Genomic DNA, 15397 nt, shown 5'->3' on the forward strand with positions numbered 1-15397 from the left:
AGAATTACGTGTTCTGAAAATGAATGGACTTTGATGCCTGTGCCCTTTTGTCATGCTCTTTTTTTATTAATACGGCTATCTCCAATTTACTTAAATTGTTCAAACATACCTGCAGTTTTAGAACACTGTGGTGTATGAAGATAAAGATAATAAAGTTGTCTTATTTTATTCGATCCGTATTGGTGCAGTAATATATGTATTGTGTATATATAACCTTGTGAAAGGTTACGAGTACAAAAAAATTTCAGTATACTGAAATATAGGAATAGTTTGTAATCAAGGCATAAAATAACGACTAAGGTGTAAAACTCGAAATAATTTCCTTGTCCTTGGCCGCACTGGTCCCGCTTATCATGGCTGACAAGAGCCGTCCTTTCTCGACCTATGCAGTGATTTCCTTGTCTGTTACACGTGCTTTTGCGGCATTTCCGCCATAAAGCAGCAACAAGGCGGGCAAGAGTGTGACAGCGAAACAGCAGAGGCGTCGAGGTGGGAGGAGGGCTCTTGTCCCGTGTCTTGTAGGTTGAGGGGAAAACGACCAGTGCGCGACGGACTCGGCGGTAGCAAGGAGGCGTGCTGATGACGTCATCCTTATAAAAGTAGCGACCCGCCCAGTTTTCCGCCATTCTGGGATTTTCTTTGAGGTAAGTAGGGTGTTGCTGATTGCTTTCGAATATGAAGTGCGTAGCGTTTAATTCGGAATTTTTCGTTTCGATGTAGTAAATATAGTAGTAATCGAATTGTGTTTTTCCTTACAGATTTGCTTTGAGTTAACACAAGGACGCAGACCGAACAGACGACAGAATATCATCTTGATCATTTTTTTTTCTTCACCAGCGACGGACATTTTGATTCCACTTTACTTTCTTGTTCAAGAAGAAAAGCTGCATAAAACCCGCCCATTAAACAAAGCAAATTTTTTCCTTTACAAAAGTTTGCTTTATACAGCCATGACAGTTTTCTCTTTTAAACTGTTATAAAAGCAATCAAAATTCGTGTTGCTATAAAGCACAGTTATAAAAAAACAACCTGGGCGCTGAGGAGAAAAGTTTTTGATAGTAAGTGTCAATTTTAAACCAAATTTAAAACCAAATTTTACAGCTAAACAGTTGCATTGAGCAGGAAGTAATCATAATCCAGTGATAATCGAAGAGTGTTTTAAAGGTTAAATGAGCTCACACACAATAGACTGCCTGGCTGATGCATAAAGTCGCGCATCATTGTGTGTGGGACAAGTTAAAACAACGACTAAACGATCATGTTGGTCGTTTCAATGAGCAATCTGTACATAAAGATTGCAGAAGTAGGTATGTGCTAACATGAAATGTGATCGCGCTTTCGTTTGGTGAATAGGAGACCGCAATCTGTACATAAAGATTGCTGTTGAATAGGAAGTAATGCATACAATTGTTTGCTGTATGTCCATCGTACTCCGTATTTAATTTAACTTAAGTTTGCGTTTTTAATGATTATGAAGCGAATGTAGACAACTTACTCCCCAGGGTCAGAAGCCTACATAATCTGATAAAACTGCGGTCGCTGGTGAGCAATACGGACATTACACCGCAGTCTTTGTGCTTTAAAATGGCGGATGGGTTGTCTTTGTGCTATTTTCGCCGGATTGGGATGTAGGAACGACCTGATTTTTCTTTCACAAACGTGTGGACATTTTATATTCAATTGAAATCATTGCTGTCTGACAAATGCTGAACGGTTGTATGTAATTGTGTGTGTGTGTGTGTGTGTGTGTTGTTTTTTTTCTTTTTCCCCTAACATCCAAAAGTCCCAAAATGGCTGTCATGAAGAAGCAGGGAGAGGCCGTGACGTCACCACACAATGGGCGGTACTGCACTGTTTCTATTGAATGCCTAATCCTTTCCGTCTTCATTGACGGTTCCAGGGAATTAATGAAAATCCTGGAGGCAGACCTGCAGACACGGCGCCTGTAAGACAGTCCATTGTGGCGCGCCTCATGTTTGCAACATGATGCATAATTTGTGTGTTTCATATTTTCTTCATTTTGTGTACCCTGTTTAAATGGATATATGCATTTTGTATATTTATATCCTTCAACTTGATCAATGACACTTTACTCCCTTTGTATTTTCTTTTTAAGATGTACACTGCTATGTGTTAGGTGTTTTAATATGTGGGAGTTAACTAGGAAGAAAAAACTTGTAATACCAGTTTAAAGATACGAAATTTCAGGGAAGAATCCATTATGCATTTTAGTTTAAGGAGGGATGTTAATTTAGCATTGTTAGCTGGGAATTTACTATTGGACATGTTGTAAGAGCCCACATGCTTGTTTTAGATCCCATTAATAATTGAGAGTTTAAATGTTCAGTTGGAGTTTAGGGGGGATTTGAATCGTCAGTTTTAAGTTCTTCACAAAGAGCCAACAGTTTCAACTGGTAAGCCAAATACCTTTATAGTATTAATTTTACATTTCACAATTTCCATTCCTGTCTTTTACAATCACTAATTCTATACATTTTCTTTTGTTCATTTTTACGTCATCGGTGGGTAAAAGTTATATGCATGCAGCTTGACGTGTGTACAATATATGATATAAGATATGCCTGATGACACAGGCTCGCATTTTTCCTTTTTTGCAGTACTGGTGCTTTGAGTCCACTTAGAGTGCACTTATTAAAAAAAATATGTATATTTTCTAGAGTAATGGCATATCGCACATACATGCTGAGAATTCTGTTAAGGTAGTGAACTACACTTTAAATTCATATTTGATTATCCTTGTATAAACAGTGCACATCTATCTGTTTTGTACAGCATTATTTGTAATAAAATCTGCCTATTTTGTATAATAGTAATAGTCTGTTTCATTAAACTATCCTTGAAGAAACATCAGGTTAGATTGTGTTGAAAATAAGTTTTTGCCTGGGGGTGTCTTCATAAGTAAGAAGGAAAGGAATGCATTTTTCTAGTTTATGACTTGTAATATGCATTGGCTTAAATGTCATTCATATCCTCCTTACCTTCACAGCGCCCCCCCCCCCCCCAGTGCATAGTGCATTAAATATTGTTTAAGGTCTTGCTTAAAGCATATCTGCTTGCAGCAAAATATGACTGAAGTTTTGCAAGTGAAGGTTGTAAAAACATAAGTGCAGTTATTTGTGCATGTGTGTATTTTTTTAACATGCATGACAGTGTATACATACACATCTTTTATATTACTAGTTTTCAGTAACATTTAGAAGTATGCAAACTGATTAAACAACTCGAGACCTACATTACACAGAAGGTTCACTGAGCTCCATATACCTTAAAATAGAGAATTTCACACCTTTAAGTGTTGAGGTAAGTGGGAAGTTCAAGATTAATGTAAACCAATGAAAAGGCTAGTTCTGTAAATATCTTCATTTTTAATGAAAATCCATAAGGTTTTGAAACTACACTTTCAAGACAAACTTGCAAAACCATAACCTTACAATCTTTGTGGAATTTGGTGTACATCATATTAAATACTAGTGGGCAAAGAAAGGAATATTTTAACAGATTCCTCATAATAGGAACTGCAATAAAAGACTAAAAATGTAAACTAATTAGTTGAAAATCATGTGTGAGATGTTGACAGTTTCAGTCCAAATTGTTAAAACACATTTGATCTGGCAACTATGTAGCTTGTTAAAGTGGGCAAATCCATAGGAAAATCAAATACATTAGGCTTAGGATATTTTTTTGTCTTGACTAGCTTCATAATACCCTTATAAATTAGGGGCCATTAACTTGAGCAATTGCTTTTGTCTTAAAAGATTTCCAAATGCAGCATTTGCGTTACATTTCAAATAAGTTTTGGTTTTATTTTAAAGACATCTGTGGTGAAACATGTTAATTCTCATAAAAAGTATATTTTATCTTTCAGATTACTTTTGACATTTCAAATAACAGTTTTGGTTTTATTTTAAAGGCATGTCCATGGTGAAACATTTTAATTCACGTAAAAAGTATATTTTATCATTCAGATTACTTTTGCTTTGCATTTTACCACAACAGTGTTTTCAATAGTCCTGAACCTATAAGTACTTAATACCATATGTTTACTGCAGTTTTAACACCAGTATGTGGAAGTAGTCTCATAGATTTGCTAGGCATGGATGCATACACAATGTGCATTTATGTTTAAAAGTATACTTTTCCCCACATACTGTTTTTTTTTTTATTGTACTGAATCTGTAGCAAGTGCTTATTTCACGTCCCAAGTTTACAACGGTTACAACTGAAAGTAGTTCAGTATGCATCTAAGCATACTACTGAATGTGTTCAGGTTAGAAAGGACTGCTTTTAAGAAGCACGTTTAATCTTCAAAGGTTGATGTGATGAACCTCCTTGTATGAACTCTGCATTTCATTTCTTTCAGACAAGGTCCATGTGCAACATCAAATAACTGGTATGAGAGATCTAGGGAGGGAACATTTAAAAAAAAAAAATTAAATCCAGTACATAACGTTTTTTTCTTTTATTAGAACTATCCTTTGTCTGCCAGGAATTTTGGCATTTTGCCTATTGGAAGGGGGGGGGCGGGGTGCGGGTGTTGTATTTTGAGGAGAATGTGAAACTGAGGTGTGTATGGTATGCTATAAAATCTGCAATCCATTCAGCACAACAGGCTGAGTTAGTTTGCCAAACCTGGTAGGCTTACACTTAAAAAAACAAACAAAAAACCTACGTGATTTTTTTTTTTTTATGAATGGACATTTGTTTTACACAATTCATATTGCATGATAAGAATGCGTCCCATTGTGCAATGTTCTAAGCTTTCCAGACAATTTTTTGCAACTTGTTTTCCCTGTCATACACATACACCACTTTTTTTTTTTTTTTTTTATCTATAGCAACATCTTTTGACCCTAAATATTACTGCATATTTAAATGGGAAGAAAAGACTCCTGCACTTTGTGTCAGTAACAGTGCCTTGCTCTTTTTGAAAGTTGTAATTTTTTTTTTTTTTTTTAACTTGGATTCTGTTTTCATAAACAACTTTTGGTTAAATAGGGGTGTTATTTGCAAAGTCTGGCCACATTGTACTTTGTAGTGTTTTTCTGTGATGTGCATTGGGCATGGTAGGTAATGAAGCTCACAACAAGTCCTTAATGTTCTTGGAAGTTTAGCACACTTGTTAGATTGGATTAAGATGACTGCAAAGGAGTGCATTACTCTGGTTCTTTTTTACTGATTATAGTTAACATAAGTAGTGTTTTGTATACATTAAAGGCATATTTTTTTAGTAGTTTTCGTTAAAGTAGGTCATTTCAAATTTTTTTTGTACAGTTAAGATTCCTCTAGTATTCCTGGTTGGTCTTTTGAATTTGGACCGTGTTGAAGGTCACACCTATACATATTATGAGAGTTTATATGAGGTCAGCTGATATTTTTAATAGTTTTGTGGTATTTGAGACAGAAGTAAGTTTTTGAAGAAAATCATGAAAATTTAATCCTGTAAAAGACTTCATTTTTTAATTTTTTTTAAACAGATGCCACATCTGCTTATGAATTGGATCAAAGCAACTCAGTTTTACTAACTGAGCTTAAGCTGACATAAGACCCGCAATGTTTAAAAAAAGATGACGGAGACTGGAAAGCCTATTGGCTATAGTGCCATTTTGTGGTGACCTGTTGTGGGAACACTCACTTTTTCTTTTAGGGAGTTTTAATATTGACTTAATTTTAAGAATCCATTTTTGTAATGTTGAATATAAAATTAGTTTGTCTTCAGTTTCACATGGACCGTTAGAATAGTTTTTATATTCACCTGAAGGAGTCTACCTGTAATTGGCAGTTATTTCATTAATACCAGATTTTGTCAGTTTTAAAATTACCTTTAAACACAACACAACCTTTATGAAATAATGTTTACATTCTTGTTAATCTATCCTTTAAAAAGGTAGATGCAGTTTCAGGGTTAATTTTTTTATCATAAAAATACAGGAACTGATGCACGCTGATAGTGTGACCAAACTATGCTGATGGTATCCTAAAACCTATATGCACCATTTATATATATTTGGTTAAGTAAACTTTCCCACTGAACCGCACAAGGATTATAAATCCCTTTTTTAACGTTTAAGAATTGGCTTCTAGATAAATGTACACTATTTTAAATAAGAAGTTAATACACATTGGATAATTTCAGTGAGCAAACCTTCATTTTGTTTATTGGTGGAGCCTGAACTGAACATGTAGGGCTTTCTTTGCAAGCTGTTTTATAAAGCCACATGTTTAAGCATCACCTGAAATTTTTTATGAGTAGCATGTCTCCTTACAACATTTGTGGAGCTTTTGTTTGTCAGATTCCACATTTATGGAATTTTAATCCCAAAGCAGACATTTCTGATATATGGTTAAGGACTAGAATAGAAATAATGAGCAACATAAATTCTTTCAATTTTTTGTTGAAATCAAAGAAGAAATGCTTCGAATTTTTAGTACAATATGATTTCTCCAGGTACGCAGATTGGTTTGAAATTGGTGTGCCTTTGTTTTTTAAACAAGTTGTTCCAGTCTGTTGATCTTGTTTATTCAAACACTTGTTAATATGCATGTGAGCAAATTGTGTTCTCTGTCATGTCCATCTCATCAATAGCTATTTTTTTATGGTGAAGTACTTCAGGAAAATTTTCGAAAGTTTTTTTTTTTTAGCTTGTTGACTTAATGTGCAGTGAGGAAGAAGAAATGTAGACCTTGATTAAACAAGTTTGTTCTGATTGCACTGTGAATTTGCAGCACTTCATTTTAGAGGCAGTATCATGTTTTAGCATATGAAACATTAAAATTAAGGATTAATCTGTATTGAACTTGCTTGTTCAACCACATCTGACTGGTAATATGTCAACATGTTGTAAGGCCTACAGTAGATATTTTCTTGACATCCTGTATCCTTAGAAAAAAGTCTATGAAAATTGTGGGACACAGAGAAACTGGATATTTGTGTTAACTGGTATGTGGCTAATAACTGGTACTTGAGGGCACACCTGTAATTCTGTTTCCATTGTATTCTTTGTCTTACCCATTCTGTAATGGGTGGGGCTACATGGATTTCTGTTCTTCTGTATTTAGGTATTCTCTCAACATTTCGGGTGGTGTTTAAGTTCAAATGGCAACTCTGAATTTGCAGCAGTTTACTGTTAATGTTGTCTGTATTTGTTGTCTTGTATCTAATGTGCTTTATAAAATTGAAGTATAGCTTGCCCCATTCTTGTATAACATTTAATGGTATGTATTAACGAGGTTGAACCTATACGTCATTCACAGTATTATCAATGATATATAGAAAACGTCAGTCATCTTTTATCTAACCTAATGCAAGTCACTGATTGAGTTTATATATACTTTTCATATTCTAAATTAAAAAAAATTAATGTAACTTTTTAATAAAGAATTTTGTCACTTTGGGGAGGCAAAGCACAGAACTTCCATTTTTAAAATTTACTTTAAAAGTTTTTCTTTACATGTATTCCCTTACCCATTGATGCATCAGTGAAGTTGGGTAGAAAGTTATTTTGATTGCATTTGTCCTTTTTATATTTTGTCAGTTTTTATTAGATTTTCCAATTTTAATATCTTTTATGTCCCCACACCCTCCCCTAAAAATCTTTACATACAGTAACTGCATATTGTACAAGTCCATTTTGTGTTTAGAAAATAGATCATGAATAAAGATTTGTTTATAGTGCCTTTTTCTGTAAAGACCAGTATTTAATAAACTGAGTTGATGAAATGAAAGGTTACCCTCGGAACAGTTCTTAAGGAGTATTATGGAAGGATTTTTTCAACTGTTGACAGCCAAGTGATATTAATCCTAAATTGACTCTTGAATCATTTATGGACCTATTCATCACGCCTCAGTCCTAGAGTCAGACCCGATGACAAGTGAACTTAAGATTTTTTTTTTCAGGGTTTCTCACAGTTTTAAATCATTAGAGCTGCCTTCATGCTCTGTTGTAACCTTTGGTAGTAGTAGTTTTAAACAGTTTACTGCTGCTGCCCACCTAGATGGACAGTACCTTTTGACGTTAATGAATTCCTGTAACTTTGATTTAGCCTCTCTCAGCACAGCCACTTCAACCACACATTCCAATCTGTTATTTGATAGTTGTGCATAAACAGTGTAGTGCTTATCCGACAAGCCCATGTTGCAGCTAAACTTTGCAATCACATGATTAATAAAAAAAAGTATTTCTGCATATTTTTTTTTTCTATTTCCATTGTATTCCGGCCACAGTAGCATATGTACAGGTTGTATGTATTATGTTATTTTTATATTTGCATGTGTAATTTGTTGAATAACATTGCATTTGTGCCTTGGCATCTGTAAGCACCTTCGGCAATAAATGTTTTTAGCACTCTGAAGTCCTCCATTTACTAGGTTTTCAATTGTTTATGAGCTAAACTCCCAGTAATGTTAAAGAAGTGCTTTAGTAAGCACCAGCTTGTATGCCAGTCCCTTGTTACCAGTTAGGATTGCCAGAAAAATAAGGCGGTGATCCATGATATTTCAAAACTAAAGTTTTTATAGAGAAGTTTCAATCAAGTTTTTTTTTTTTTTTTTTTTTTTTGATCTTTATCCTGAGCAAGAATGATTTATTTTTGTTGAAAAACAGATTGAAGGACTTGTTAATCTGACTCAAAATGGCAAAATCTATTGTTCATATTTTTTAATCAATAACTTTATTGTTCTGTAGGGTCATAAACCATGGGGACAGGACCTGTGGACCCAAGAGAACTTCTTAAAGCTCTTGACTGCTTCTTGGGCAAGGAAGGAGAAATCAAGTCTGCAGAGGGAGTCTCTAAAATCTTCAAGTAAGGCTCACCCCTTTCCCCCCAACTGTAACTATAAAACTTCAGTAACATGCTGCAATGGCTAGTGCCACTATTGCATAGGTTCTTGGCAGTGGAGTAATGACTCATATTGTTTACTGTGTGTGCAGAGTGCACATTCTCCATTTCTTGGGTATTTTCCCATGTGGGGTACATCCAGCTCCCTAAAGAACGTGTACTTGATACAGTGTGAATAGGAAATGAATAGGTTAATAGTTTTAGATTTTTCTTGCTAAAGCTGTGAAAAGAGACTTTTTTAGTCAACCTATTAAATGTACTGGTGCATAACTTTCTTTGCCAGTAGTGAAAAGTACTGTATATGCTGTTCCTCTGAACATTGGCATATATTAAGGAGAATTGGATTGGTGAATCTCACTCAAGAATGTATTATAGAACTGCTTATTTCATCAGCTAAAAGTTTGGTTCACTTAGTTGTGTTCAGAGAAGGAATTATTTCTGCTTTAAAAAGTACTCCATACAGTACCTGGCAATTGTAAACTAAAATAAATGTCTTATTCAATGCATTCCACTTTTATATAATATAGCACAAAATTGTTCTATGGTGCTCTGAATACTTGTGTATTTTTAAGTACATTCTTGGAAATTGTTTCTCACCCTCACTTTGTACTTTGAGGATTTCCTATAGCTTATGAAATTAATTTTGAGCATCTGCAGTATGTACAGTAGTTGGTGTAGCAGTTTTACATTAGACTTGAATAATTGTTTAAGTACGTGTTCCCAACTTCTAAAATGCATTAAAAATTCATATTAGAATTGTAATTTTTGATGGCGAAAATTTAAGTTTTGTGTAAAATAAAATTTTTGCTTATGAATGCAAATCATTGGGAAAAAAATTTTTTTTTTTTTTTAATGCAGCTTAATGAAAGGCTCTCAGAAGATGGTCAGCAGATGTATTTATCTCAATATACTGCTGCAAACTAAGTCACAAGATCATCTTAACAAGTAAGGAACTCATATAAGTACAGACTTTTTCCCATGCAGATAATACATTTTTACTTAGTAGCTGTGCTGCCAAAGTAATATTGTAATTTTACCAATAAAGTGTACATGTTTGTTACTGAGTGAATTTTTTTTTTCTCCACGTGGTCATTGTATTTTAGTAGTTAAGACTTTGACCTGTTATATCAGACATCTTGAAATTAGTCAATAAAGACCAAACTGTGTGATCCCAAATGGGTAACGTAACATGTATATTCTTAGCAGATTGGCATTAACAGTTGTATTTTCTACTTTTTACTTGTAAATTACTTCTCTGGAAAACAAAAAATTAAGGTTGGTTTGAAGGTTCTTCATTGTAAAAAGTGAATTCTGTTAGTTGTGGTCAGTAACCCATTTGTAGTAGTTGATTTGTGGTCATTAAAACTAAACTTGTTTGTTCTGCTTGATGGTAGGTTTATAAGAGTCGGTGGTTATAAACTGTTAAATGCCTGGTTAACCTACGCTAAATCAACAAACAATGCACCTCTTATGCAGCTGATATTACAGACGTTGCAGATGTTGCCGCTTTCTGTTGACCATCTCAAACAGGTAAACGATTAGTGTTACTTTATTTTTTTGCTCCTGTATTTAATCTACAAGTGTTTATTGTTTAGACAAGTTAATATCCTTTTTAAACTTATGTCTTTAATTTTTAATAGAATAATACAGCCAAGTTGGTGAAACAACTGAGTAAAACTGGAGAAAATGAAGGTATTTTTTTTTTTTTTTTAAGTGGTTTTCTTATTTATATAGCTTCTTTCATGGTAATTGCACTCTTAGTAGAATATTATACCATATAATTAAAAAAAAATTGTAAAATGGAATGAAATTTCTCTTGAAATAAAAATTACTTGATCCTGATTTTTCAAGCTGGAATTTTAAATAGCAAATGTTTTTTGTGAACTTTGTTTTCATATCTTATTGTAAGTAATTGCAAAAATGTTAATCCATAATAAGTAAAAGCATTCTTGTTGACAGTAGATGTAATAATCGTGAATTGTCTGCATGTTTTGTCCAGATGGTTTTTAGCTGCCCAACCATGACCAGGGAGGGTGAAGCATGCAGTATTGTGTTAATTGTAATACATACTAAGTAGTCCACATTTTAAGCACATCCCCTACCCTTGTTCTGTCTGACAGAGCTCAGAAAGCTAGCAGCTATGCTGGTTGATGGATGGATGGCAATTATACGTTCCCAGAGTGCCACGGCAGCAGCATCCAATCCACATACAGGTAGGTTAGCTATTTTCTGTGGTCTTGATGCAGTTTTTATGCCAGTCAGATGCATTTTTAACAGTCATTTGCTGGAAACAGGGTTTCCTGTCTAAAGTAAACTTCTGTCAGTGTCCGCTGAAGAGGACAATGAATTTTCTTTTTTTAATGGATAGTACTGTAACTTTTTTAATTTATACAGATAAGAAGAAGAAAAAGGAAGAATCTAAAGTAAAAATAGTAGAAAAAGTGGAGACAAAAATGGAAGATGCCAACAAAAAAGATAAGCCAAAGACAGTGAGAACAACGGCACCAAGCCATGCGAAGTTTAGGTCTACAGGTTAGTAAACACTGTTTCAAATATTTATGATTGTTCTGTGAAGCTGTGAAAAACCTGTGACCTTCTTCATTCCATAGGTTTAGTTACTGTTTTAGCCTTCTTACAGAAAACTGAGCTCCATTGTAAGGTTTCAGTGTGTGTGGCCTAAATACATGAATTTATAACATGGGGAAAGATTACACTGTTATACTAACTATGAGGAATGCTGTGATCAGGTTTTTTTTTAAGACCAATACCAATCCCTGCTTTCATGTTACTTGATCCACAGATTACAATTTGTTTTTCTTTTATCTCTTTAAAAAACCTTTTTACACTAATCTGCATAACCAGACAAATGAAAGAGTTGCGTCCTATGTTAAAGTGGGTTTTTATAATTAAACTATATACCACGTGTTATCTGCTCATTTATTAACAAAATAAATTCTGTAGACCATAAAATACTAAAATGAAATTTCCTTAAAATACATACATTAATTAAATATACAAAAATATTTCCTTAATAAATACGATATAAAAAAAATGCTTAATTACAAGCTGTCCTATTTAATTTTTTCTCTAATGTACCTACCTAAAACAAGGCATAATACATTAGTTTTCACAATTTCTAACAAAAAAAGTGATATATGTATGTGTGTGTGTGTATTCACGCAATAAATTGATATTAGCAATAAAACACTGCTTAAATGTGTGTATATGTGTGTGTGTGTGTGTATATATATATATATAATACACACACACACAAATATAAAAAATATGCACTTGTAGGTTTAAATCGTTTTATATTAATGTACAGCTTATTTTGCTGTTAAAAATAACTTCATTTATACAGGTTTTTCCTTCAGTGCATCAGATATTCGTAAATCTTGAGGTGTGTTTTTAAAATTTAGATTACTATTTTAATTTACGTAGTACTTGTTTCTTGCCAGAACTTGTGCCGTATAACACACAGCAACAAAAAATAAACACACTACAAATCTTTTCAAATTTTTTTTTTATATATATATTATATATACTAGCAAAATACCCGCGCTTCGCAGCGGTGAAGGGTTTTGCCTTTTATTAGTATAGAGGTATATGTGGATGTATACTGTACATGTGTGTGTACATAAATATATATATATATATGTGTATGTGTGTGTGTGTGTGTGTATATATATATAAAAATATAAATAGCAAAATACCCGTGCTTCGCAGCGGAGAAGTAGTGTGTTAAAGAGGTTATGAAAAAGAAAAGGAAACATTTTAAAAATAACGTAACATGATTGTCAATGTAATTGTGTTGTCATTGTAATGAGTGTTGCTGTTTTTTATATATAGTGGAGTGTGTACGCCTGATGAGCCCAGAACGAGGGCGAAACACGTGTCGCGTACTCTTTGCATTTATTTGACAGTAAACTATTTCAACTATATATATATATATATATATATATATATATATATATATATATATATATATATATATATATATATATATATATATATATATATATACATCCACATATATACATATTACGATTGTTATAGTTCTCTTTGTATACCACGTTGTCAGTTCAGCACTCCGGTTGTAATATGACCAAGCTGTGCAAGCACACTCTTGAGAATGCAATGTATAGTTGTACAGGAGAAAAGCAATCTTGCCTCAAATCAATGGCAACCTTTTGTAGGTCTATGAACTTAATTTAAACTTTAGGTTTACACGGTGCTTTGTTTCCGACGTGCTGCATTCAGTCAGTTCACGTGAGCCACTCTCTTTCGTGATGTTGCAATGTCCACGGCTTTATTTAATGTTAGCTAAGACCCGGCACTTAAAAGTTTCTCGCTACAGCAATTTTAACTCCGTTACAAAGTGATCCAAATCTCGTTTGTACCTCGTGTCTTCTCATTAAACTTGTATCTCGCGAATATGGTATTGCAAACGGCAGTGGGAGCGTTTCTATAAACTTAATTTAAACTTAGGTTTACACCGTGCTTCACTTCTTATTGTTTCGCTGCCTTCTCAATTGTGTAATGAATGTTTTCTTCAGCGCTCTTTGGGACTCTTCCTTGTTTTGTACGTACTGCGTTCACAGTCAGTTCACGTGATTACGTGGGAGGCGTGATGATGCGATACGCAACTCCGCCTCCCACGGCCAGCGAGCTGCAGTCCATTACAGTATATGGACAAAAAAGAGGTTCCAGTTATGACCGTTGCGCTTTGAATTTCGAAATGAAACCTGCCTAACTTTTGTAAGTAAGCTGTAAGGAATGAGCCTGCCAAATTTCAGCCTTCCACCTACACGGGAAGTTGGAGAATTAGTGATGAGTCAGTGAGGGCTTTGCCTTTTATTAGTATAGATGAGCTCCTGCATTTTAAACAAACACTCTGTCCAAACTTAAGACGTGTCCGTTTTTAAGGACAAAGTAAAAGATTGGAATTCCCTGAAGTAGCTTTTCTTGCTTTTTTTTTTTTTTTTAACCGTAAAGGATAAAAGTCAAATTGCCTCTCACTTAATGATAAAATAAGCTTCCACTCACTGATGTTTGTTTACACTGTAGGAAGTTTGCTGCAAAAGAAAGACACGTGCTGGCTTTGGTATGTAACACCTTGTGTAAAGCAGCACTGTAACTAAATTACTATAAACTTTAAAAAGCAGGGGCTGTAAAACAATAGTTTTTTGTGATTGGCCTTGTTACTGATGATCTTTTTTTAGTGAAAATTGTCCAATTTTGAGTGGCAGCCACTGGATCAGAGCATCCCTTTTAAACTATCCATATGTTCATGGATAAAAGAAAAAAATATTGGTGCATCACATAATCCACATGTCTGTTATCCTGTCATATGCCCTAAATTTGCAAAATGCATGCATTTTTTGCTAAAATATTGACAGGAAAGACCAGTGTAAATCGTCAACTGGAAGGTTCTTTGCTGTAATGTGGTTTTGAGTTTAAAAACTGATTCACTGTCATTTTTCACTGGCGAGTTTGTCCTGTCGTCGGTTCAGAACCACTGTGTTATGAAGAATGTGTATTGTTGTTCACTTCATAGGCTGTTTTTTTTACCCCCCAAGTAATTAATATTTTAGCAAAAGACATGTATTTAGCACATTTTGAGCAATATCACTGGATGCTGGACATGTGGATTACGTCAGGCATGTCAAACTCACCACCATTGGTGGGCCGCTTCGACTGCCATACGTGCGTTAGCGGGCCACACTGTAACAAATACTGTTATACAAAGTTACTGTAGCTTTCTTTCCAATACTGAAAACTTTAAAAAATGTAACACTTAAAGTTTAAAGAAAAGCAATTTATTTCCATACAGTCTCCATACAACAGTGTAGAATTAGAGTCTTAGCTTTTTAGCTAGGTTCTTATTATATTATATTCATTATATTCATTGTTTATATAGGAGTCTTACAGTGTGAGATTTATTTCTTTTGTCCCAACACTTGGCATCTCTTGTTAGTAACCAGTTCGTCAATATCAGGCTTGTAATCTTCTGCATCTGCAACTTGTATGAAGGATGAAAAGTGCTCGACAATAAGTCTTGAGCGATGTGGGGTTTTGGTAGCTTTCATTAACGAAAACAATTGCTCACAAAGGTAAATGCTTCCGAACATTGACAGTACTCTCGATGCCAACTTACGGATCTGCACATACGAGGGTGGTAGGTAAGCATACAAGCCTGGCACACCAACTTCGTTGTATTTTGCCTTCAGAATAGAATCTGACTGCAGTTCATTCAATTCCATTTGCATATTCTCAGGCGCATTCTCAATGTTGTAAGAGAACAGCGCAATGCCCTGTTTGTGTGAACTGAAATCACGAAAATGCTCTCTGAATTCATTGCTCAGTAATTCAAGTTGGAAAACCAAATCCTCCAAAAATCAAATTTTACTTTACTAAGTTTACTTCAAAGCTTATATTGTAAAATAAGCCGATATGCAAAAAGCCACCTGACCTACAATAATTTTACAAACTCAAAATCACAAAAGTATGTTAATAACTCACCAACTTCTCGCATCCACTT

At 34.3% G+C, this 15397-nt stretch overlaps 1 protein-coding gene across 1 annotated transcript in view; it reads left to right on the forward strand.

The window, feature by feature from the left end:
• Positions 1–534: 534 nt before the first annotated feature.
• The window catches only part of ppp1r10 (protein phosphatase 1, regulatory subunit 10), a 34180-nt gene continuing 19317 nt past the window's right edge, over positions 535–15397 (forward strand). The window contains exons 1-8 of the mRNA XM_028808075.2: positions 535–644; positions 759–1058; positions 8703–8820; positions 9715–9801; positions 10251–10386; positions 10497–10548; positions 10977–11069; positions 11251–11388. Coding sequence (XP_028663908.1) covers positions 8714–8820; positions 9715–9801; positions 10251–10386; positions 10497–10548; positions 10977–11069; positions 11251–11388 — 613 coding nt within the window. The 5' untranslated portion in view covers positions 535–644; positions 759–1058; positions 8703–8713. The remainder of the gene's footprint in view (positions 645–758; positions 1059–8702; positions 8821–9714; positions 9802–10250; positions 10387–10496; positions 10549–10976; positions 11070–11250; positions 11389–15397) is intronic.

The sequence above is a fragment of the Erpetoichthys calabaricus genome, chromosome 1 (assembly GCF_900747795.2).
Source record: "Erpetoichthys calabaricus chromosome 1, fErpCal1.3, whole genome shotgun sequence".
NCBI classification, from domain to species: domain Eukaryota; kingdom Metazoa; phylum Chordata; class Cladistia; order Polypteriformes; family Polypteridae; genus Erpetoichthys; species Erpetoichthys calabaricus.